The sequence below is a fragment of the Caretta caretta genome, chromosome 7 (genome assembly GCF_965140235.1).
Source record: "Caretta caretta isolate rCarCar2 chromosome 7, rCarCar1.hap1, whole genome shotgun sequence".
Lineage (NCBI taxonomy): Eukaryota > Metazoa > Chordata > Testudines > Cheloniidae > Caretta > Caretta caretta.
Window position 1 is genome coordinate 13,638,437 of NC_134212.1, and position 24,786 is coordinate 13,663,222.

Here is a 24,786-nt window from a genome sequence, read left to right on the forward strand (position 1 = left end):
GTCCAGCAAAGAAAAGATTTTAGCACCACCTAATCTGTTTTAACAATACAAAGATCTTTCTTTGAATTCATTGGGAAGTGCCAGTTAAAGACTGAGGTGTAAACACTATAACTGGAGACCCAGTTTTAGTTCAAAAGAAGGATCACAGAAAATGCAATATTCCTCCTCATTGCCACTTGATCGCTGTCTTGACAGTCCCAGAAGTTGTAACTCAACTCTGTGAGGAAGTCACTTGAAGTTCAGGACTGTACAGAATGGTCCCACCTACACAGCACTCAGTGACTGCAACTACTTTGGCAACCTGCTTAAAAGTGTGGTCTGAATAGCAAATTAATAAGAGTTGAATCTTCCACCTTTAATAAATGAGTGATCCCTTTGAAGTCAAGGCCCCATATTGAATAAAATTCTCAAATACTTTGCCAATACACAGGGTTAATCCTAGCATGGGATAGACTTACTGAACTAATGTAGTCCCTGAAACCCTCATCTTCCCCCCACTGCCACACACACACACACTTACTTTTTTCAGAACATATTACTATCATTGAATGGATTCTGTGCACATTTTATTCACTTGCATCTGAATTCTCATGATTTTATAAATGTTCCTGCAGAGACACTTTATTCAGGAGAATCGCTCACACAAAGTTTATGTGCCAAACATGCCAACAATAGTAAAACCGTATAAACCACTGTCTTTCCCCTTCAGCAAGCTACCTTTCCCTTTAATGAGAGCTGCTTCTCTCGTTATTAGTGTATGGGGGTAAAAAAGATTAAATGATTTTTCAGTCTCTCGAGTCGCCTCCTTTGGAGCCTAAATACTGCAATGCACATGACACTGTGGGAAACTGCCAATGAAAATTAAATTTATTAAAGTAATAAATAAAAAGGGCAAGAAATCTCTATTTAAGAAGTAAGAAAACACAGTGACCACATTTTATTTTGCTGCAATATTCTGCAAGGACAGTTTTTCAAAGTCTGCATCATCATGTCTCTTCCTCTTCCCCATATAGTCTTAGCAGCCTCAAAAATGTCTGCTGTTTTGTTTGAATTTAAGTCAGGTCGAGTGAGTGTGGGATTTATGAATCAGCATACTATAGGAGATGAATTTTGGTATATTGCACATTTTCTGTTCTTCTCTAAGATATACATAGCACGCATTGTATTCATAGTGCTCTTGGCAAGAGGCTATAAATGGTTTATAATGCACTGGAATCATCAACATGTCAAAGATCAGTTTCTTTAATAGGGACAGTAGCAGAACATTAGATCAATTTTAAGCCATTTCAGAAATGTTGCAAAAATCATTCAAATATTTTTTTATTACAAACGTATACTGGTATTTTTATACACTTGTTTATAATAAAGAATGATGTTTCTCAACAGAGAGGACTGTAATTACTGTTCCACCTTCTAAAATGGATGTTACAGTTGGAGAGAGTATAGTCCTACCATGTCAGGTGTCTCATGACCCCTCCGCTGAGGTTGTGCTCACATGGTCATTCAATGGAGATGTGATAGATTTTAAAAGAGGAGTGAATCATTTTGAAAGAATTGGAGGAGTAAGTTCTTCAAACTCTTTAGTGCTTCATCAGGCTGTTCTTAACAGCCCTTAAACCATATAAACATCTTTCATAATTCCCATTTTCGATACACATGTCAAATCACTGCTCCTTTATAAAAGTTACATCCATTTAGTGTGCTTTCTTATATTTCATAAACATGCTCAAGTTATTTGTGAAGCCATAATAAAAGTGTCAAACTGATATAAACTGATGACAGCAATGAATGCTTTAATTTAAAAGCTGCATTTTTATTAATATTTAGCAAGTTATAAAAATGTCCGTTTGGAAAACATGTTGTGAGTGATTAGTTTTATCTTTTTCTTCCTTTTATCTCCAGGAATCTGTTGGGGATTTGATGATAAGAAATATTCAGCTAAATCATTCTGGGAAATATGTTTGCATGGTACAAACAACCATAGACAGTCTATCTGCAGCAGCAGATGTAATTGTAAGAGGTAAGTCTATTAAGTGTAGAATTCTAACATAACTTATGTAAGAATGTAAAATGGGTAACATCAGCAACTGGGTTGGTGAAATTTAAAAAGTTTGTGGGTCTCTGGTATAACAATGCAGTTATGTGATGGCATTTCCTACACTCATTGCTCTCTTTGGACCAAACTATATTGGGTAGGTACTGGCCAAAGTAAGGGTGGTGAGTAAGTGCTCATTCCAATTGGAGCTAGCCCCATTTAAGGTCAGGTGGCAAACATCCTCCCCAGGCATTCCAGTAAATGGGGAGGTTGTCTCCACAGTTTGCACCAGCCTTCAGAATGGCACATCCTGCTCCCCCACAGGTGTGCCCAGGTTATTCTTCACATTGGTGCAAAGAGGCAATGTCATGATCCTGCCTTCTCTCCTCCCCCCATTTAGAGTTCTTAGGATGGAACATTCTGTGCATTCTACTGGTTGCTGGGACTCCAATTTTGTGGCCCTTGTTAAAATACAGGGATACAATTAAGAATCTAAGAAGATGCTCTATGATAGATGTTGAAGCTCAATTATGCATCCATTTCAAACTTTAGGAAAAGTCAAATTCTATTAGATATAAGGCTCCGTCTCACAACCTTTGCAGACCCTAATCCCCCATTAGCTTCAGTGGGAATTTTGGATATTCAGAGAATGTGAGGTCCAAAATCTTATTTTACATAGTCATATAATAAAGCTCTTTCAACTGAGTTCTGGTTCCTTCATGCTAACAATAGAGATATTTATGTTCAATATCTTGTTTTAAATACCCCAGGAATGTCATTTTTTCAAGCATTTAATGAAGACATGAAACCTTGAGAGCTAGATTATGTAACTCTTACTCATGTGGGTGAGCCCTTATTTCCATGAGACAGGCCCACTGACTTCAGTGAGTGAATATGGGTTGCACAATCCAGTCCAACAATGAATTCAATATCCTAGGGCATCAGTTACTCTAAAATATATGTTTCTATAAGGCCCTCCAGGTCCCCCACAAGATGTTAGAATCGAACACATTTCTAGCACTACTGCCCTGCTATGCTGGAGACCAGGAACAGATAATAATAGTCCAGTCCAGATCTACAGTGTTCAGACAAGGACTCCTTTTTCAGTTGGATGGCAGGCAGCTTCAACAGGTAAGAAATCTGAAATTTCTGGTTCACTTTCATGCATGTCACAAGACTTACTCCAAAGGTGCATTTTCATTCACATGTCTTTTGTATTTAGTTCCTGAAGTTCTCAATGGTAGAACCTATTCAGCAACAGTGACTGGTTTAAACCCTTGGGTTGAATATGAATTCCGTGTGGTTGCTGGCAATAACATTGGGATTGGGGAGCCAAGCAGACCATCAGAGCTGCTAAGAACAAAAGCATCAAGTAAGTTTTCCTGATTTGTTCCAATGATTTTAGAAACCTCCCTGTGTACATTACATTTGTGGAAGCATCTTTCAGTTCATAATATGCTAATTCAGTCTTAATGAAGCTCCAATTATATCAATGGAGATTATCTTTCTTACACCGGGTCTGAGGTTGGTCATACTGTTATAACAAGATATGAATTCTATTGTTTAAACACTAATCACAGATCTTGTTTTCTGCCTGTTATAATGGTGTGAACATGCCCACCGCTGAGCAAAGCATCAGTATGGAATGGTTAATGTCATCTTCCTGAGTAGAACCCCTAACAAAATTTTACATCTTTATTCAAAATTTGTCTGAGATCACCTGAGTATCTGGGCATAGTTGAAGTAACTTAGGACGTCATCCAAAGACCACTGAAGCCAATAGGATTGTATTCAATGATTTCAGTGGCCAAAACATCAGTCCCTTTGCTACAAAGTCAGCCTAGCCCATACACATTTCTCTAACCACCTCCTCCTTCAGCTCTTTTACCTACTTCATGAGGGACTCTACCAACAAACACCTCTTATGTTGGTTGGTTCCCCCTGCTTGGCTTTTGCCAGTGGGGATATGCAAACTGCATTCCCTGCAAGTCTAGACTAGAGCCTGAGCAGAAGCCACCAGGGTCATAACACCTACCTGGTGGGGGCCCCCATATGTGCAATCAGAGGAAAAGATAGCAGTAGTGTTGGCGACATGCCATTTTTCTCCCATTGTGGGTTCTTCCTTGTAGAGTACCTACAAGTTAGGGAAAGTATTTTTTTTTAAACCTACCTTCCTCAACTGGCAAACTCCCTTAGGCTCCCATCTGCCTTCATCTTACCAACTACTTGAAGAATGTCTACAGTGCAACTAAAGGACAATGGCCAGCTGATGTGGAGCTTGGGCGAAGGGACTGTTTAAATGTGGTGTAGACATTTGGTCTTGGGCTGGAGCCCAAGTTCTGGGACCCTACCCCCTTCTCAGGGTCCCAGAGCTCAGGCTCCACCCCAAGACCAAATGTCTACACTGCAGTGAAATAGCGCCTTAGCCCAAGCTCTGCAAGCCTGAGTCAGCTGGCACAGGCCAGTCTCAGTTGTCTAATTATAGTGTAGACATACCCTGGTACATACTTTTAAAAGTGCGGGTCCCACACATAGCAGGAATGAGTGACTCAACCCCTCTCACTCAGCTGCCTCTAATTACTGGTCTATTCAAATAAAAACTGAACTGCTCTGACTTCTAAAGGCCTTGCCAAAAAACTGGTGCTAACTCACCTAACTGCAGGGCAATCTAGCCCAGACAGACCTCAACCACATCTAGATTTCAAAACACAGAAACCAGCCCAGAATCTCACCAAACTCAATGGCAAGTACCCAGTACAAAAAGAGCTCCTCCTTTGTCCTCCGAGTTAATCAATAATAATAAGTCAGAAGTGCTCACCAACTGCCTAATTCCCTTAGTCTCCCAGCTGCCTTCATTTTACCATCCTCTGGGAGCCTATGTGCTTTTTAAAGACTGGGGCCCAAAACAGCAGGAAGGGATGACTCATCCCTTCTCATTCATCTGGTGGTGATGAATAGAGTGAAGATACAGTCTGGCTTTTCTTAAGAGCAAGGGGAGTATGCTGCAGCCCCAGAAGGGGTATAATAAATTGCTACCTTCTCCCCCTGGAGCAAGTGGGGAGTATGAGAGGAATTGTGACTTACTAAAACTGCTCTTGGGACAGTTCAGCTGTGTGCCATCCTTCACACAGGACTGAGCATGGAAGTTCAGTATAGCCCAGGGGAGGTTCTAATTCCTCACCAACCTAGAGTGATACAAATACCAAAATACCTTCTCAGGATGAGGTTTCAGAAGCACCTATTGCAGTCAGGGACTTTTGATTCCCTCCCTTAATTAGCAATGCTGCTGTTTACATGATGCGTCAGTGAGAACTAGTGTGTTGGAATTCAAGCTTCCTTCCATCAGGAAAAGCTTTCAGTAGCTCTGCTAGGGGCCTGCACAAGACTAGATGTGAAGAGATGGCACTTGCATAGCAAAAACAAACAAAAACCCAACAACAAGACCATTTAAAATAGAGAATTAGGGAGCAATTGAAATAAGAGAAAAGAACAACTTTCTCACAATGCATTCACTAGGGCCTGACCCATTGCCCATGGAAGCCAGTGCAAAGACTCCCCTTAATTCTATTGGACTTTGGGTCAGGCACTAGTGCCTTAAACACTTTATTGCTGTAAAACATTCCAGCTGCTGTATATACAGCCTGAATACAACTGCTGTGCAGAGAGATATACTAGACACAGCCTAGCATTCTTTTCTTAACAGAATATGAATTCACAGCGAGAACACAGCAGTGGCACCAGAAGACTAGCAGTGAAAGGGTAAATTGTAAATGCCCTGTTGTAATAGCTATTTTGCCAGCTAAAACCTGATTGAGCATTAGTAGATCTGTGGATGCAAATGAGCCACTGCTCATTTAATTAAAATGCAGCTGAGAATTAATTGAGCATCCGTTGGTGCACTCAACCGTAAATTTTCATCTGTTTCTCAACTATGACCCAGTTGAGGCTCTGTTGAGCAGTAGTATAAATTTTTCCCCATGCAAATGTAGTAAAGACTGAACTCATTTAACACATGTGCTAATTGAGCATCAACGGGTTCATGGAACAGTGGAGCACGAGTTGAGTCTGGCTTGAAAGTCTTTTTCTTCATTTACTTCTTTAGATTAATCCCCCTCCTTCCCATCTTAAATTCCTTAACTATTAAGCACACAGTGATGTTGGATATGAGTGATAAAATGTAACCACCAAAAGATCAATACTTTACTTTAATCAAATACAGTCATTTTGAACAATATTCTCTCCAAATTTCTAAAAATGGAAAAACAAAGCAAAACAACTGGTCTGCACCCAGTCCTCTGAAATGTTGTGCAGAAGATATGAGCTTGAGGCTAAACTTGCGCTATAGAATATGTTCTCTTGGAGAGACACTGTGATTTATATACAAAATTGCTAGAGGGGATGAAGCGTCACAAAGGTTTAGAACTGTACTGGAGTAATTAGTGTGTGGTCATGTATCTGGTTAATAACAATACAAAGCATGTCAACATATATGTCTGCTATCTTTCTGATATTGAGTAGTAGCTTATTTATGTCATTAGTCCCATAGAAGATTGACAAGAATAAGGGACTTCTCAAGGTAAAGGTGACTGAATTTGGCCCATAAGGTCAGATTCCTCTACCTGTACTCTGGTTTAATACCAACTTAGTCCACACATTGTCCCACTGAAGTCAATGTGTGTGATTGTATGGTGTGCCTCTGAGAGGCACAGCACAAAACTTGCAGCTCAGAAGGTTTTAAGCCTTTGTTCACTCTCAGACCTGGCCTGCTTGAGGTGCATTGAGGCCCCAATAATTTGAGGGACCTATGAAATGTAACCCTACCCTTTCCAACGCTGACATATCTTCTGGCCCACATCACACAAGGGACACAGACTTTACTCTACATCAAGTCTTGCAGTGGAGGCCTTGTAAGGCAGAGTAAACTGCCTTGAGCAAAGCTACTAATGAGGGGAATGCTCTTTTGGCTAGCTCCAGCATTCTAATTTTGTTTTTTTGGTTTTTTTTACATTGCTGTGGTAACGTATAAGGGCCATAGTGGAGGTGAGAATCCTTCTCCATGGTGCTACTTGGGGGCTGCTATTTAATCTGAGTAATGCTGTCAGAATCTGGCACATTGTGAGGTAGCAGAATCTGGTTCACAGAAAGAATTGAAAACAGTTTCCTTTTGCTGGGAACTTATTGCAAGATGAAGGGAATTTCCTGGGCTTTCTTGCCTCCCTTCCCCATCCCTCACTTGGGATTTCTATGAAGTATGCTCCTCAGCTTGAATCACCACTGCATTACATTAGTTGGACACTGGAACTATAGTGTCATGGTGAATCAGGCCCCTATATTTATGCACCATTGGCCTCTTCTGATTGCTTGTCAAACGACAAGAACAAATGTGGTGGCATTTTTTTTTTGAGTGCTGAGTTTCTTAAGAAAAAGGAAAACCTATATTTAATTAAAAATATATATTTCTCTATCAACATGTTTACTGCACAAATATATAACTAGCCAGAAAATCAATAGTCTGAATGGAACATTTGCCATACAACTACAATCTGAATGGACATAGCTACAGTCTGAATGGAACATTTGCCAATCATTTGATGCATATTAGCGTCAGATGCTTGATGTTACTGGGTTCTTTAATTTTTCGAGCCAGGATACCCATGTATCAGGCACATTCTGTGTCCCCAGTCTTAGAAAACTGAAAATGTGTAAATATAATTTAAACTCATTTAAAGTATACTGTTGTACCACAGAGTCCATGTATTGCATTTTGAAAAGCGGAATCCCTGTATATAAAAACAGCTGAAATGCGAGACTGCAATCATGCATCTGACAACAGCTGCTGTGAATCGCAAGTCACAAATGTCCTTTGTTCTTTAGTTCCTCTAGTGGCACCTACAAATGTGAGCGGAGGTGGAGGGAGTCGCTCTGAGCTTGTCATCGCATGGGAGGTAACTTTTAAATCAATTGATCGAAACAGTTTTCTAAAAGAATGTGGGTGAAATCCTAGGTCCCTTGAAGCCAATGGGAGTTTTGTCATTGATTTAATTTGAGCCAGGATTTTTCACCCTCTGCCTGGCAAAGAAATACTCAGAAAGATACAGATCAGGTTTTCTTTGTCATTAATAATTTATAGAACTAAACAGTTTGAGAGGCATACTCTAAATATATTTAGAACACGTCTATAACCCTGTTATCTCTATTATACAGAAAATTGCTTAACACGCTAATCTGCTTGGCCATTTTCTGCATTAAACATTTTTTACATTTTTGTTTGCATGTTGTTTATTCTTGAATACTAAGCTGACAAGGCAGGTTTCAGAGTAGAAGCCGTGTTAGTCTGTATCCGCAAAAAGAACAGGAGTACTTTTGGCAGCTTAGAGACTGACAAATTTATTAGAGCATAAGCTTTCATGAGCTACAGCTCACTTCATTGGATGCATAGAATGGAACATGTAGTAAGATATATAAGTTGGAAGTTACCATACAAACTGTGAGAGGCTAATTAGTTAAGATGAGCTTTTATTAGCAGGAGAAAAAAACGTTTGCAGTGATAATCAAGATGGCCCATTTAGACAGTTGACAAGAAGGTGCGAGGATACTTAACATGGGGAAATAGATTCAATATGTGTAATGGCCCAGCCACTCCCAGTTTCTATTCAAACCCAAGTTAATGGTATCTAGTTTGCATATTAATTCAAGCTCGGCAGTTTCTCATTGGAGACTGTTTTTGAAGCTTTTCTGTTGCAAAATTGCCACCCTTAAATCTTTTACTGAGTGGCCAGAGAGATTGAAGTGTTCTACCGGTTTTTGAATGTTATGATTCCTGATGTCAGATTTGTGTCCATTTATAATTTTGCAACAGAAAAGCTTCAAAAACAGACTCCAACGAGAAACTGCTGAGCTTGAATTAATATGCAAACTAGATACCATTAACATCCAATGAAGTGGGCTGTGGCCCACGAAAGCTTATGCTCTAATAAAGCTGACAAGGCATAAACTATCATGTATTAAAAGAGATGAGGTCTTCAATGCATACACTTAGTATTAGAGGATTAAAGACCAATCACACATCCAAAGGAAATCTCTTGCTTAAAAAATACAAACCACAAGATACGGTCTGGACTAAAACTCCAGTCACCACTCCTAGAATCAATGATAGACACCTAAAACACTTCCTTCCCTTCAGGTTTTTTGTTAAAGATAAGAAACGTGGCTTGGATTTTCTGAGCTAATTAGAGGATTTAGACACACACAACTCTCACTGAAATTAATGGGAGTTACACTGTTAAATATTTTAGTTGTCTTAGAAAATGTCAACCTATATCTAGATATATGAAAAGGAGGATTCAACCCAGATTGCAGGGTGGAGACCAGGCAAGAAGGATTAATAAAAATAAATCTGCACCTAGGGTTTTTGATTTCAAAAGGGCTGACTTTTAAAAATTAAGGAAATTAGTTAGGGAAGTGGATTGGACTGAAGGATTTACGGATCTAAAGGTAGAGGAGGCCTGGGATTATTTTAAATCAAAGCTGCAGAAGCTATCGGAAGCCTGCATCCCAAGAAAGGGGAAAAAATTCATAGACGGGAGTTGTAGACCAAGCTGGATGAGCAAGCATCTCAGAGAGGTGATTAAGAAAAAGCAGAAAGCATATAGGGAGTAAAAGAAGGGAGGGATCAGCAAGGAAAGCTACCTTATTGAGGTCAGAACATGTAGGGATAAAGTGAGACAGGCTAAAAGTCAAGTAGAGTTGGACCTTGCAAAGGGAGTTAAAACCAATAGTAAAAGGTTCTATAGTCATATAAATAAGAAGAAAACAAAGAAAGAAGAAGTGGGACCGCTAAACACTGAGGATGGAGTGGAGGTCAAGGATAATCTAGGCATGGCCCAATATCTAAACAAATACTTTGCCTCAGTCTTTAATAAGACTAAAGAGGATCTTAGGGATAATGGTAGCATGACAAATGGGAATGAGGATATGGAGGTAGACATTACCACATTTGAGGTAGAAGCGAAACTCAAACAGCTTAATGGGACTAAATCGGGGGGCCCAGATAATCTTCATCCAAGAATATTAAAGGAATTGGCACAAGAAATTGCAAGCCCATTAGCAAGAATTTTTAATGAATCTGTAAACTCAGGGGTTGTACCGTATGATTGGAGAATTGCTAACATAGTTCCTATTTTTAAGAAAGGGAAAAAAAGTGATCCGGGTAATTATAGGCCTATTAGTTTGACATCTGTAGTATGCAAGGTCTTGGAAAAAATTTTGAAGGAGAAGGTAGTTAAGAACATTGAAGTCAATGGTAAATGGGACAAAATACAGCATGGTTTTACAAAAGGTAGATCGTGCCAAACCAACCTGATCTCCTTCTTTGAGAAAGTAATAGATTTTTTAGACAAAGGAAACGCAGTGGATCTAATTTACCTAGATTTTAGTAAGGCATTTGATACCATGCCACATGAGGAATTATTAGTTAAATTGGTTAAGATGGGGATCAATAGGAAAATTGAAAGGTGGATAAGGAATTGGTTAAAGGGGAGACTACAACGGTGAACTGAAAGGTGAACTGTCAGGCTGGAGGGAGGTTACCAGTGGAGTTCCTCAAGGATCGGTTTTGGGACCAATCTTATTTAATCTTTTTATTACTGACCTTGGCACAAAAAGTGGGAGTGTGCTAATAAAGTTTGCGGATGATACAAAGGTGGGAGGTATTGCCAATTTAGAGAAGGACAGGGATACCCTACAGGAGGATCTGTATGACCTTGTAAACTGGAGTAATAGTAATAAGATGAAATTTAATAGTGAGAAGTGTAAGGTCATGCATTTAGGGATTAATAACAGGAATTTTAGTTATAAGCTAGGGACGCATCAATTAGAAGTAACGGAGGAGGAAAAGGACCTTGGAGTATTGGTTTGATCATAGGATGACTATGAGTTGCCAATGTGATATGGCTGTGAAAAAAGCTACTGCGGTCTTGGGATGCATCAGGAGAGGTATTTCCAATAGGGATAAGGAGGTTTTAGTACCGTTATACAAGGCACTGGTGAGACCTCACCTGGAATACTGCGTGCAGTTCTGGTCTCCCATGTTTAAGAAGGATGAATTCAAACTGGAACAGGTACAGAGAAGGGCTACTAGGATGAGCCGAGGAATGGAAAACTTGTCTTATGAAAGGAGACTCAAGGAGCTTGGTTTGTTTAGCCTAACTAAAAGAAGGTTAGGGGAGATATGATTGCTCTCTATAAATATATCAGAGGGATAAATACCGGAGAGGGAGAGGAATTATTTAAGCTTAGTACCAATGTGGACACAAGAACAAATGGATATAAACTGGCCACTAGGAAATTTAGACTAGAAATTAGACGAAGGTTTTTAACCATCAGAGGAGTGAAGTTTTGGAATAGCCTTCCAAGCGAAGCAGTGGGGACAAAAGATCTGTCTGGCTTTAAGATTAAACTCGATAAGTTTATGGAGGAGATGGTATGATGGGATAACATGAGTTTGGTAATTAATTGATCTTTAAATATTCATGGTAAATAGGCCTAATGGCCTGTGATGGGATGTTAGATGGGGTGGGATTTGAGCTACCCAGGAAAGAATTTTCTGTAGTATCTGGCTGATGAATCTTGCCCATATGCTCAGGGTTTAGCTGATCGCCATATTTCGGGTCGGGAAGGAATTTTCCTCCAGGGCAGATTGGAAGAGGCCCTGGAGGTTTTTTGCCTTCCTCTGTAGCATGGGGCACGGGTCACTTGCTGGAGGATTCTCTGCTCCTTGAAGTCTTTGAACTACGATTTGAGGACTTCAATAGCACAGATATAGGTGTGAGGTTTTTTTGTAGGAGTCGTGGGTGAAATTCTATGGCCTGTGTTGTGCAGGAGGTCAGACTAGATGATCATAATGGTCCCTTCTGACCTAAATATCTATGAATCTATAAGTAGGCCACACCCTTTCCTGTGTAGGAGAGAGCTGGGGAGAGTGAGTATATATGACATTCTACAAAATGAAACACGTTTTAAGGGGAAAGACTCCCATTTATTTTAGTGGACTTTGGGTCAGGCTCCTCAATTCACAGTGCTCCCTCTCTAAGTGATGGAACTTCCTCCATGGTTCAGGGTGATGGGGGAGCATGATCTGATCCTGCCCCTAGAGTTTGCTTCCCTTTGTAAAGAGTGGAGAGTCCTGAACTCATAGATAGGGTGTAATTCTAGAGAAGATTAAGGACAATTAAATGGTGCAATTTCCATAATTAGTGGCCACAACTAATCAAAATTCACCTGTGTTTGATCATATGTTAAACTGACATTTCACTCAGCCTCCTTAGATAAACTCTTCTTCTATTACACAATGTCAAGAAATAAGTGGCAGCTCTTGATTTCCATGGCCTTGAGAGATGACACTGCTGTTATTTTCTTCCCTCCATGGAAAGAATCTAAGAGCAAATGGTGATTCCAGTAAAATATTTTACAGTTTCTTACTGAGCAAATAGGAATCTTGGAATCAGAGTTTAGATTGCACAATGGGCTTTTTATTAGTGCTACAAAGGTATTTCTCGTCTTGTATATCAGGCACCCTGTGTACCCATGTCACTTCAATGATGATTTTCTTATTTTTCAATATACTATTTTCTCCACTTTTTGGCTTCCTCTCCTCTGTTCATCCATCATGAAGAAATAAAACAGCAACAACCCCAAAACACCCACATCAAATTATCCCTGTTTTGAAATCTAACATATTGGACTCTACAATCTGTCCTGAGGAGCAGCCATGGGAGACACTTATTATACCAGGCTAACAAAACAGAACACAACTCTTCTGCTTCCTGTGATGAACTGACTAACCACCCTGATTAAATCTGAGGTCACAAAAGCCTCAAAACAAATTAAATGCTCTAGCAAATAGCTTAAACTCTGACATATCCCCCCCACACACACCATAATCTATCATAGTTAACTCTCTCAGTCCTGAGTAAGAAATAGAAGGGGAAACTATACTATGGAGGGTTTTGAGGATTAATGTTTGTAAAGCACTTCAAGGATGGTAAGCTCAATATAGATGCTAAGCTTTACTATTTCATGTCTTGCTTGCCATTGGGCTCAGGAGGATTAAGGAAAATAAGCTAAAATATGATTCTTAGGAAACTTGTTATGCTCTTCTTGCTTTTTTTCCTCCTTTTTCCAATATTGATGGTCATGGTGATTCCAACACACAGTAGATCTTTGAACTGTAAGCTAAGCTCACTGAAGCTTCAGGTGTTCTTCCTGCCTTTGTGTATACCTCCAGATTTTCTATCACTTTTGCATGGCTGCTTTTCAGTGCATCTTTGTTTGATGTGAATATTTGCACGACGTGATATATTGCTAAGGAATACATCCAGTATATCTTGTATCATGCAGCACTGATCCTTTCACTTTCTTGTTCAAAATATTACACAAATGTTCTCTCTCCTTGAAATGCCAATGTGGCAGTATTTTTTTTCTCATAAGAAAAAGGGCAAACTGGCAACAGCGCTGATGAAATTGCCCGCTTGGTATGAGTCATTAATAGATACCTTGAGAGGAGATTTCAGTAACATCTCTATGCAAGACAAACTTAAATAAGGACATTTTTATGCACTTGGGATGGCACTCATGCTAAAAATTGAAATAAAAGTGGTGTGCTTATAAGTATGCAATTAACATACACTTATGTATATACATTTGCTCTTTTACAAATTCTTTTCTCCTTATAAATCATCCAAAATTAGCATTTCAGTCCCTGTGGGGGGAAAAGATTCAGACACATCCTGAGTTGAGTGAAATGCTTTTAATTTTAAAAAACTTCACACTTGCAAGAGCATGTCTTTAATGGGACTGATCAAATCTTTTGTTTCTAAATTGATTGCCTCAGTGGATATATTGTTTTGATTTTTATTTCAATATTAAATTGACTGATGGAGAAAACACTATTATCTTCTCTAAGGCACAGTCAACCAGATCAATACAACTGAAATATACTGATAGAATGAAGATTCAATTAAAACCATATATACTTTCAAATGCTTATTGATTGATTTCCTCTCCATCTACAGTCAGTTTCTGAAGAACTACAAAACGGGGAAGGTTTTGGCTACATCATTATGTTTCGGCCTCTTGGTTCAACAAGCTGGACGAAGGCAGTAGTGGCTTCAGTAGAAGCATCAAAGTATGTCTACCGAAATGAAAGTATTATACCTCTCTCTCCTTTTGAAGTTAAAGTGGGTGTCTACAATAATGAAGGAGAAGGGACTCTGAGCTCTATATTCATTGTCTACTCAGGAGAAGATGGTAAACAGTATTCATTATTACTTATTTATTATTATTATCATTACATTTATTTGTGTTCTATTAGCATTTGTAGACCCCCAGCCATGATCAAGGCCACACTGTGCTAGGCACTGCTCAGATATTCTAAGAAACACTCCATGCCCCAAAGAGATTACAATCTAAATGCACAAGACAGGCAAAATGTGGTAGAAGAGGAAAAAAAACATTACATGTATTTTATAGATAGGGGCTGGAGGTGAAGAGAGCTCAGGGCCAGATTTTCAAAACCACTCCGTATCTAGCAGCCCCCACTGAGTGGATTCAGAAGAAGGCTAGACGAGGCTGCTTATTGCCAGATTCTTCTAAAAAGTTTGGCATCCAAAATGTCAAGCTCTTTTATAAATGTGGCCACTTATTTTGTCGCTTAAATTAGAGCTGAGCTATTCTGAAAATCTGGCTCAAGGTATAGGTGCTAAGCATTTTTGAAAATCATGCCCTTACTGACTTAGCCAAGGTCACATATGCTGTCTGTGCAAAACCAGGAATTGAAACCAAATTTCCTGAGTCACAGACTAGTGCCTTAACCATAATACCTTTTACTCCTTTTAAGTTCTTGCACGTTTGATGTTCTAACTTTTAATCAAATGATATGTTCTGTAAATTGCATTTATTACAGACATGCATTTTCTTTCTTATGATCCCAGAGCCACAGATTGCACCAATGGGGGTTTCTGTGCAGAGCTTTTCAGCTTCTGAAGTTGAAGTATCTTGGAATGCTATTGCATGGAACAGGCATACAGGAAGGGTACTTGGCTATGAGGTGATGCACACAAAATTAATTATATATTTTGTTGAAAGATGTTAATTTCAGACTTCGCTGCAATCATATCTCTTCCGAAAGCCATGCATATTCTAGCTTGCCTTCCATTACAGCGAGTTAATGGATAAGAGACTTTCACCCAACTCTCATTAGCAACATTTCACCTGAAATAAACACAAGTATTTACAGTCCTGTACCGCAGTTCTGTCTTTGCCTTCTGAACTAAAGTAAATTAAATTTTCACGAACAGCACTTAGGTCTACACTTTTGCATTGAGTACTACAAGAAGACTTGCATTTTATTCTAAAAACCATAACTATCTAGCCATCCATTCATGTTGTTATAACATAATCATCACTATAGTATCTGAGCAACATCGGGTGGCTTTGAGGCATATAGATGAGCTAGAGCAAGTATTTTAACATTGGGTCACCAGTACAAATCCATTTGAAATTGAGAGTAACTGAAAGTAGTTACCATCAAAAGACTGTTCTGTAGCTTATATGAAATACATTGGTATTCTCAGTCCAGCTCCTAGTGAATAGCTGTCCAGGTCATAAAAAATAACCGCTTACAATAACAGCACATTTCTCCCCATTTCACACACTGATTGGCAGTCTCTAGTACTGAATGGTCGTGAAGACTTGATCCAAACTCCACCTGGATGTACACCACATGCAACCCCATTGGTATCAATGGGTTTTCCTGGGATGTAAATTGGGAAAGAATTGATCCCAAGAGGTGGTGCCTTCAGGAAGGCACACTGGTGAAGGTTGGGGGGAAGTTTTTTACATTACCATTATTTGTGCTCTATATGGTCTATGAATAACACTGAAATATTATTTGTGCTTCCAGTGCTGTAAATCCAACCCATTTCACATGCACTATGAAAAAAAACCACTTCTCTACATAAAATAAGCCTAGAATACATCAAAGGCAGACAACAGAAATATTTAAAATTCTATTGTCCTATCATTATGAACATATGTATCAAACAAAGGGGCAGGGGTGTAGAGTATGCAAGCCTTACTAAATCAAACATCCATTAGAGCAAGAGAAAGGTCTAAGTAAATAATTGCTATTGTATCAAAACTCATAAGTAAAAACCTCCTTGATGGCTGATATAAGTGTCTCACTGTGTCTTTTTAAGTCTTTTTCAAATATGCTCAAATAGTAAAATCAGACAAGCTTTTAAAATATCTTACCTTATCAAGGTTTCCCTTTTGGACATCTATAAAGCTAAGGATTTCTCATTTGCTTTTCTAATTTGTATTCAGAGTCTGAAATTTTATTTCTTCACTATAAATATTCATGGTTAATTTTATTTCCTGACAGTTTCAATTACAAAACATGCTGTCTTTCTTGAAACCTTAGTTGCTGGCTTGTCTCATTTCCAATCAAGACTGTAATTGGTGGGAAAACAATGAACTGCCTGTTCTTTGCTCTTAATATTCAGGTTTTATACTGGACAGATGATTCCAAGGAAACCGCAGCTGGTAAAGTTAGAGTCAGTGGAAATGTAACAGCAAAAAACATCACAGGACTAAAGGCCAACACAATATATTTTGCAACATTAAGAGCTTACAACACAGCTGGGACAGGACCATCCAGCACTCCAGTCAACATCACTACTAAGAAGTCACGTACGTATTTAATTTCATACGCAATAAGTTATACAAAAGCAGAACAAATGCCTAACCTTAAATCAACATATCACAATGCATCTTTGTTTTATGTGGTGATGTTAATAAATGGATCCATAATAGCTTCACAGAATTAAACAGTACATTTACAAAATAAAATAAACTAATTTATCTCTCCCTCTGCTGTTAATAGGCAGAGTAGTCAACATTAAAAAGTCAACATTTACCAACAGTTTCCTACCCTGTGATATCTGAAATGCCAATTCAGTAAATAGGCAAAGGGAACTCCTGGGGTGAAATCCTGGCCACAATAGATATGACTAGGCTACAACTAGACACCTGTGTCTGGCCTGTGCCAGCTGACTAGGGGTAAGGGGCTCGAGCTAAGTGTCTGTTTAATTGCGGTGTAGACATTTGGGCTCCAGCTGCATCTTGAGCTCTGGGACCCTCCCACCTTTCAAGGCTCTAGAGGGCTGAGCCCGAATGTCTACACCAGAATTAAACAGTCCCTTAGATCAAGCCCAAGTCAGCTGAAATGGGCCAGTTGCGAGCAATGTAGACATATCTAAATATGTAGACTTATCTAAATGGCAAAACTCCCATTGATTTCAATAGGACCATGATTTCACCCCTGCAGATTATTTTATCTGTTCTATTCTACCTTTAGGTGATTCCCCCCAGTAATTCCCCATTTTTAGAACATAAAATTACTATGGCATTTCAGATGCTGCCATGTGGCAGCCATTGATAAACATTTACTTTTGAATAGCAATTATGTGCTGCATTTCTGCATGTTTTCATATGCGATTTCAAAAGAGATAGCGAGTCAATAAAGAAAAACTGTTCCAAATGGCAAACAACAATATCTGGAACCAGGAATATGAATTTGGGGTGGGTTCTTTTGTAAATGTTACTGGTTACATTGCTGTCTTCCACTGTTCTGCAGAGTGAAACAAATATATGTACTGGATTCATATAAAGGCAGATTATTTAGTCATTTAAATTTCCCATAGTAACAGAATTATGACAAAACATGCCACTCCCTTTTTAGACTGCTGTCCAATTAAGCTAATAACTGATGGTGTTTTAAGGCTTGATTCTGCAAGATGCTGGAAGTATCAAGCGCAGTCCAGGAGCTACCAAGCATCTTGAAGGATAGAGTCTTTAAAGTGGTGAGAGACCTATTAGTTAACAGTAAACATTCATTAGAAAAAGCATTATGCCACAGATCTACAAAGAAGGGATGTATTTGTGGAATCATGATAAGAATAAGATTTAAGACTGATCCAATTCCTGTGGAAGTCATTAAGGTCAGTGGGCACTGGATAAAATGGATAAAAATAGCAAGAGTTTGCAGAAAAAATTTGAGCAATATTGAGCATGCATGTGCATACCATATGGCAGATTCAAAACAAAATCTGAATATTAACCAGACATGTCATGTCTAGATGAGATCTAAATAAGCACATTGTTGTCAAAGGCTTAAATCAGCTACTTAAACTTCTTTTGCCCCTTGAAGATTGATAGCATTTACAGCTAGAAATTGTACTGATCCTTAATTAGATACAGTGGTGGGAATGTTAGACATATAAGTTACTAAGTGGTATTCAGTTTTTCCTTGCTATCAAATACATTCAGAATACCTGTCAAAGTTCCTTCCCCACTCTGAACTCTAGGGTACAGATGTGGGGACCTGCATGAAAGAGCTTATTCTTACCAGCTTACGTTAAAAACTTCCCCAAGGTACAAACTTTGCCTTGCCCTTGAACAGTATGCTGCCACCAAGCATTTTAAACAAAGAACAGGGAAAGACACCACGTGGAGATGTCTTCCCCTAAAATATCCCCCCAAATCCTACACACCCCCTTTCCTGGGGAGGCTTGAGAATAGTATCCTAACCAGTTGGTTACAAAATCATCAAAGACCCAAACCCTGGATCTTGGAACAATGGAAAAATCAGTCAGATTCTTAAAAGAAGGATTTTATTAAAAAAGAAAGAAAGGTAAAAGTCATCTCTGTAAAATCAGGATGGAAAATACTTTACAGGATATTCAGATTCAAAACACAGAGGATCTCCCTCTGGGCAAAACCTTAAAGTTACAGAAAACAGGAATAAACCTCCCTCTTAACACCGGGAAAATTCACATAAAACAAAAGATAAACTAATACACCTTGCCTGGCTTACCTATACTGGTTGAAATATTGGAGACTTGGATTAGGATGGGTTGGAGAAGATGGATTTCTGTCTGGCCTCTCTCAGTCCCAAGAGAGAACAACACGTAAACAAAGAGCACAAAACAAAAGCCTCCCCCCCCCCCCAAGATTTGAAAGTATCTTGTCCCCTTATTGGTCCTTTGGGTCAGGTGCCAGCCAGGTTAGCTGAGCTTCTTAACCCTTTACAGGTAACAGGAGGTTGCCTCTGGCCAGGAGGTGTTTTATAGCGCTGTATACAGAAATGTGGTTACCCTTCCCTTTATATTTATGAGATACTTCTCACATATTTATCTTAACCCCAGTCCTAATTCTGCTTTTTTTCTGCCTTTATTACATATCATTTCTAGAGATGAAAAAATACACATACAAGGGGCTCTATAAAGCCAAATATATTATTATAGTGCTGTCTGGAAACTCTGCTATACATTTTTGGCATAATTTTCATAATAAATTCCTAATTTTCAGTGGTTTCTGAGTTGGAAGTGAAAAATAACTTAGGCAGAAACCTGGCATAGAACCTGGAAATATGGCATATCCTGAAAGCAAAACATATTGGCAACTAAGAGGAACCAAATGACTTTTTAATATGTAGTGTTATGATACATTATGAAAGCTCAATAGTGCCCAGTACATCCAGCTTATGAGGACAGTTTTCCTTTTCTCTTTATATATTTCAAGTATTATTAGAAAAATTAGAGTTAGAGTGGAGTTCTCAGACCAGAATTAGAGTGTGTGTGAAAAGCCCTCAATGTTCTCAAAATCTTTTGCATTTGCTTGTTGCTCCTGAATATTAGGCTTTAGAAAGAGTGAATCCCCTATTAATGTCAATTTAAGAGACAATTTTATTGAGTGTTGCCATGCTTATTTTTGTTTAACTGCATCTCCTTTTTAGATTTTATACTTCTTGTTTGCATATGGAGAGGTGGTCATGTATGCACAGGTAGAGAACTTTATGCGGACTAACAATGCATTTAAATATAATCATGAAATTCCCTTTAAGTAGTACACATCAAAATGCTACAATGTATCTTTTTATGAATTAGAAAAAGACTGCAATGCTCAAAAGGGATTTAGTGAGTTAGGTGTCCAATGCCCATTGAAATTCAATGGGAATTGGACACTTAGCTCCATTGACAGAATCATACTTAGGGCGTAAGGGAAGGCCAAATAATTCAAGATCTACCCTTATCACTTCGGAATACATCCGATGAAGTGAGCTGTAGCTCACAAAAGCTTATGCTCAAATAAATTGGGTCGTCTCTAAGGTGCCACTAGTACTCCTTTTCTTCCTTCTCACTCTACATTTCAGTTACAGTTCATATAGTTTATTTTACCCACAATAAATTTGGTCATCATAACCTTGGGTCCCATCTCCCCACCTTCAGCCCACAACTTACATACTGCTTCCTGGAACGGATCTACAACTTTTGCTGCTAGAAAAATTAAAAGGTATCATTTTGATTGTCTTGTAGAAGAGAGAAAATGTATGTTTTCTTTTTGTAACCTTCACTATCAGCAAAACTGAATTTTGCCTATTCCTCAAAAGAGTACATCAGAATTAGAGCTGAACACAAAATTTGTAACCAACAGTTTATCTAGTGAATTTAGTCCTTTTTCCTGTCTGAAGTGACTGCTTTATGCAGATAAACTTACCCTTCAAAATGATTATTTTGGGTGAAACTTTTTAGCCTATGGATTTCTTGTGAGCTGCTTACTACATATAGCAGTTTGAATATGTCATTGTGTGTCTGAGTGCCTTCTTGTGGCCTCAAGGCAGTCCTGCAAATAGCCCCTACCTCAATTTCTGCCTTTTAAGGGCTTCTTCTATAACTCACAAATCCTTTTGTCCTTTCACACTTCTCCTCAGTTTCTGGTTTATTAAATTAATAAATATTCAAATCCCTCCGCAAGTTGATCTGTTTACATCTTTTCATCAAGTCACTTGGAGGCCTCCTGCTCATGATCTCAATCCCAGAGTCCCAGATTTCTGTGCTGGAACCTACTTGCTCCCAGCAACCTTTTTATCTCTCTCTTAGAAGTCCTCCATAACTCTCTCAGCTCAGCTCTGGTATTTCAGTGTTCTCTGCTGTAGTCTATTTGCTCTCCACAATCAGTCGTCTCCCTCCATCCCCACTCTATTTTCCTAGGGAATATCATCTCTGCAGCTTTCTGCTGCCCTTAATAGCAGATACGGTTGAGCCCTGCTTGGGTATGCCTGCATAGTAACTAGGGTTGGCTGGCACTTAAAGAGGCGAGCCACCGTGTTACAGAGTATTTGAAATTTACAGTCTGTCATTCAAGTGGTGCAATTGGTCACCTATGCACACAGTGAGGTGTTACTCACCATGACTGAAAATGGCAGAATCTGTCTCTTAATTTCTTAGAACCTTAATTTATCTATCTATTAATGGGTGCAATTATACTCCAACATTATGAGGTCTCGTTTACTAATATTTGAAAAAACCTAAATTCCTCAGAAGACAGGTGCTTTATATGTGATAAGAATCAAGTAATAGTAATAATAAATGAAACTAGATACTAGCTCTCTAGATACTCTAATATTTATTACTAGAGGACAATGTATAAGAATGTAGAGTAGGTATGGGCCTGAACTATGAAGTTCTGATCTAGAACTGAAATTCCCCACAGTTCAAGGGGATTTGGATCTGTGTGTTTTAGGCCTATCTTTAGTATTTATTATGACTGACAGCAAAAAGGTTAAGCACTTGTAACTATGTTCACAAGCAGCTTCATTGATAAGTTCCCACCTCCACCACCAAATACCCACTTCTCTCTATGTACCAAAATACTTGTGGTTTAGTAAAGCATCTGTGTTTTCTTTTGATTATCATGGCACTAGAATGATATATCAAAATGAGATCTGCCTATTAGAATATTCAATAGGATGAAGCTTCTAGCTCAAGAAAGTCTAATTCCAAATATTGCAAAGACTGTTAGGCTTTTGTTTGTTTGCTTAATTTATTTTAAGAATAATATTGTATTCACATTATTTTCTCTCTGTAGGCCAAATCTCCCAGTCCAGTCACATGGCTTTCTACACAGCTCCAAGGAGGTGTGAGGGATGGGAAAGATAGCTGTAAGCTACCTTTCTTGTCCACCAATCTAGGACTGGCTGGGGGCCAATCTGACCTCCAAAGTAATTTGGAGGACAGCTCTAATTTACGCAAGTAGTGACTGCCCCACTGACTGTTCCATTAGCACAGTGAACTCCAGCTACACCTTCAGGCCTCCCCAGATGTATCCCCTTCAGTGGTGGGGCTAGGAGTGGACAGAGTACTGCTGGCTACATGGAGGAATCCCAGAATACCACATTAGCTATACAAGGTTTGCAGCAGCCAGGTGGAGGGCAAAGGATCTGGCCCCGAGCTTTTATGTTTTTATTTGTTTGTTTATTTATTTATTTGTGAAATCTGCCTTACAAATATGGAGGGAAAAATAGAGGCGTAGGTAGGATGGAGTGAGGCTGGTGAATCATACATCCTCCCCTCCTCAAGCTCCTCAGGGATTCTCTGGAGAGGATGGTAGTACCACAGGCCATATACCAGTCCTGTTGTAACCCTCTTCACTGATGGGATACCATTTTAAGGGGCAGCTGAGACCACAGGGCATCCCTGGTCATATTGCTCCACTGGAGCCTTGTTGATGGGTAGTGCAGTAGGGAGGGGAGCCTCTTGGCTCATTCCACTTTGGGGATAGTGGGGGGACCCCACTGGGATGGTTGAGGAGAAACTGAATTTCACTCACAAAGTTTTCCCCTCTTAGCCCATTTTTATTAGGAATCCAACCGTGGAGCAGGCAAATTGAAAGTGCTCCTCCTCCCTTTGCTCTTCACTTGGTGACCACCCTAGCCCACAATGCTGTCTGTGTACACACTGTGCTAACAGTGTCCAGTGGTGCCTCCCCACCAGGACATGGTAGCAGCAGTGAGTGTGGAAGGAAGGACCTGGGCAGATACTGAGAAAGCAGCCTGCAAGGAGGCTGTGAAGGTACTGAGTGGGAATGGATAGCACAGCTGAGATTCCATTTTGGAGCTAATTGATTGTTTGATAAAGCAAGAAAATTAATGTGCACTCTGCATTTTTTTTATTCTGCTATGTAAGCCAAAAATTATTAAATACAACTAAGATCACAGCATGCTATATATTTATCACAGCAAGGACACCATTACACATAGAGCCATATGATTGTTTATTAGGTTGGCAAATGTGACTGCCATGAATTTTGGCTCTTGGCTACATGTTTTGGAGGTCTTGGTTACTCCTTTGGTGTTTAGGAAATTCATGGTGACTGGCCAGCCTACATCCTTGTGCCGAAGGGAACAAACACTAGTTCTCGATTCTGGGTGGCTTTTACATACATATAGTAGTATGGCACAGACTTCCCTCTGCAATCTCCTTCCCCTCCCCCTCAGTTTTGCTGCACAAAGGCAGCCAGAATCTAATTAGGCAAAGTTTGTGTATCTTCAGGGAAGTCCATCTTATTGTCCTTGGCACAGATCAATTTATCCCCTCTTTTTCTTTGCACATTATATGGGACAGATTTCAGTTTTTAGAGACATAAACCCCAACAGAGCCAAGCACATGCTTAGCATTAAGCATGCGAGCAATCCCATTGCTTTAAGGTTAAGCACATAATTAAATGCTTTGCTGAAATGAGGCCATGCTCATTATTACAATCTATTTGATGAACACTAGTTGTGAGGATATTTCACTGTGTGCATTTTAGACTTTGTGAACGCTTCATTGCATCTGTTGCTTTGAGTTATGACTATGGTATTTGTAATTTGCTATTCATGCTGTATGACTGGTCACCTTACTAACAAAATATTACCTATGCTCTCTGATCGGATAACTGCAACTTTTAGATATAGGAGGAGGTTTGGATAACTCTCCTGTGATGCAAACAGATGCATTTTGGCACAACAAAGACCTTTGTGGTGGCTCTTTGGAAAGGGGTGACGATCATCCATGCACAAGTACTTGCAACACTACCATGAAAATACCTGTGAGAATACACAATTGGTTGAGGATTCATGACCCTTTCCCTTCACTGAACATCCTTGTGAACAAGTAGTTGCTTGAAAAAGTGTTTGTGGAAAGCAAATAAGAGGTTGTGAACACCATTTAAGTGAATTCTCTTTTTATGCAAGTTCATGAATGTTTTTTTAAAAAAAGAAATCAGTATTCACTCAGCTTTCACACTATTTCTCAGTGAGGGAGCAGCTGAAATATACACACATCTGTTTGGTTACACCTCAGTTGTTCACCAACATCTTCCTTTCCTAATGATAAAAAGGATTAAACTTCTCCACAATTATGAAACAAAAACCACTACTTTTCTTGCATAATGTAACAATTAGTTTGTTCCATCTCTGAAGGAAACAAAAGAGATTACAGACTGTTACCAAATTAAAGGTTCCTTATAAATTTACATACTTTAAGTGTCAAGGTCAGATGTGGGAACAGCAGTGCATAGATTTAAAATGGAAGAAAATGGATCCCAGAAAATTAACATGTTAATTTTAGGTCTCAGTCATGAAAACAATAGGAGTCCTACTGGTCCAAATGAATCCATTATCTTCCTTCCAATCCAAGTCTACATTAATAGACTTTAAGGCCAGAAGGGACCAGTGTGATCATCTGATCTGACCTCCTGCACATTGCAGGCCACAGAACCTGTAATAGATTTATAACCTCTGGTTGAGTTACTGAAATACTCTCATCGTGATTTGAAGACGTCAAGTTACAGAGAATCCACCATTTACTCCA

General features: G+C 39.1%; 1 protein-coding gene across 3 annotated transcripts in view; it reads left to right on the forward strand.

Annotated features, from left to right (window-relative positions):
• Nucleotides 1-24,786, forward strand: part of CNTN6 (contactin 6) — a 230,894-nt gene that overhangs the window by 200,685 nt on the left and 5,423 nt on the right. For all 3 annotated transcript variants that reach the window (XM_048858291.2, XM_048858290.2, XM_048858292.2), the window contains 8 exons: nucleotides 1,387-1,562; nucleotides 1,903-2,020; nucleotides 3,008-3,166; nucleotides 3,258-3,407; nucleotides 7,910-7,980; nucleotides 14,107-14,341; nucleotides 15,025-15,140; nucleotides 16,597-16,783. In XM_048858291.2, coding sequence (XP_048714248.2) covers nucleotides 1,387-1,562; nucleotides 1,903-2,020; nucleotides 3,008-3,166; nucleotides 3,258-3,407; nucleotides 7,910-7,980; nucleotides 14,107-14,341; nucleotides 15,025-15,140; nucleotides 16,597-16,783 — 1,212 coding nt within the window. The remainder of the gene's footprint in view (nucleotides 1-1,386; nucleotides 1,563-1,902; nucleotides 2,021-3,007; nucleotides 3,167-3,257; nucleotides 3,408-7,909; nucleotides 7,981-14,106; nucleotides 14,342-15,024; nucleotides 15,141-16,596; nucleotides 16,784-24,786) is intronic.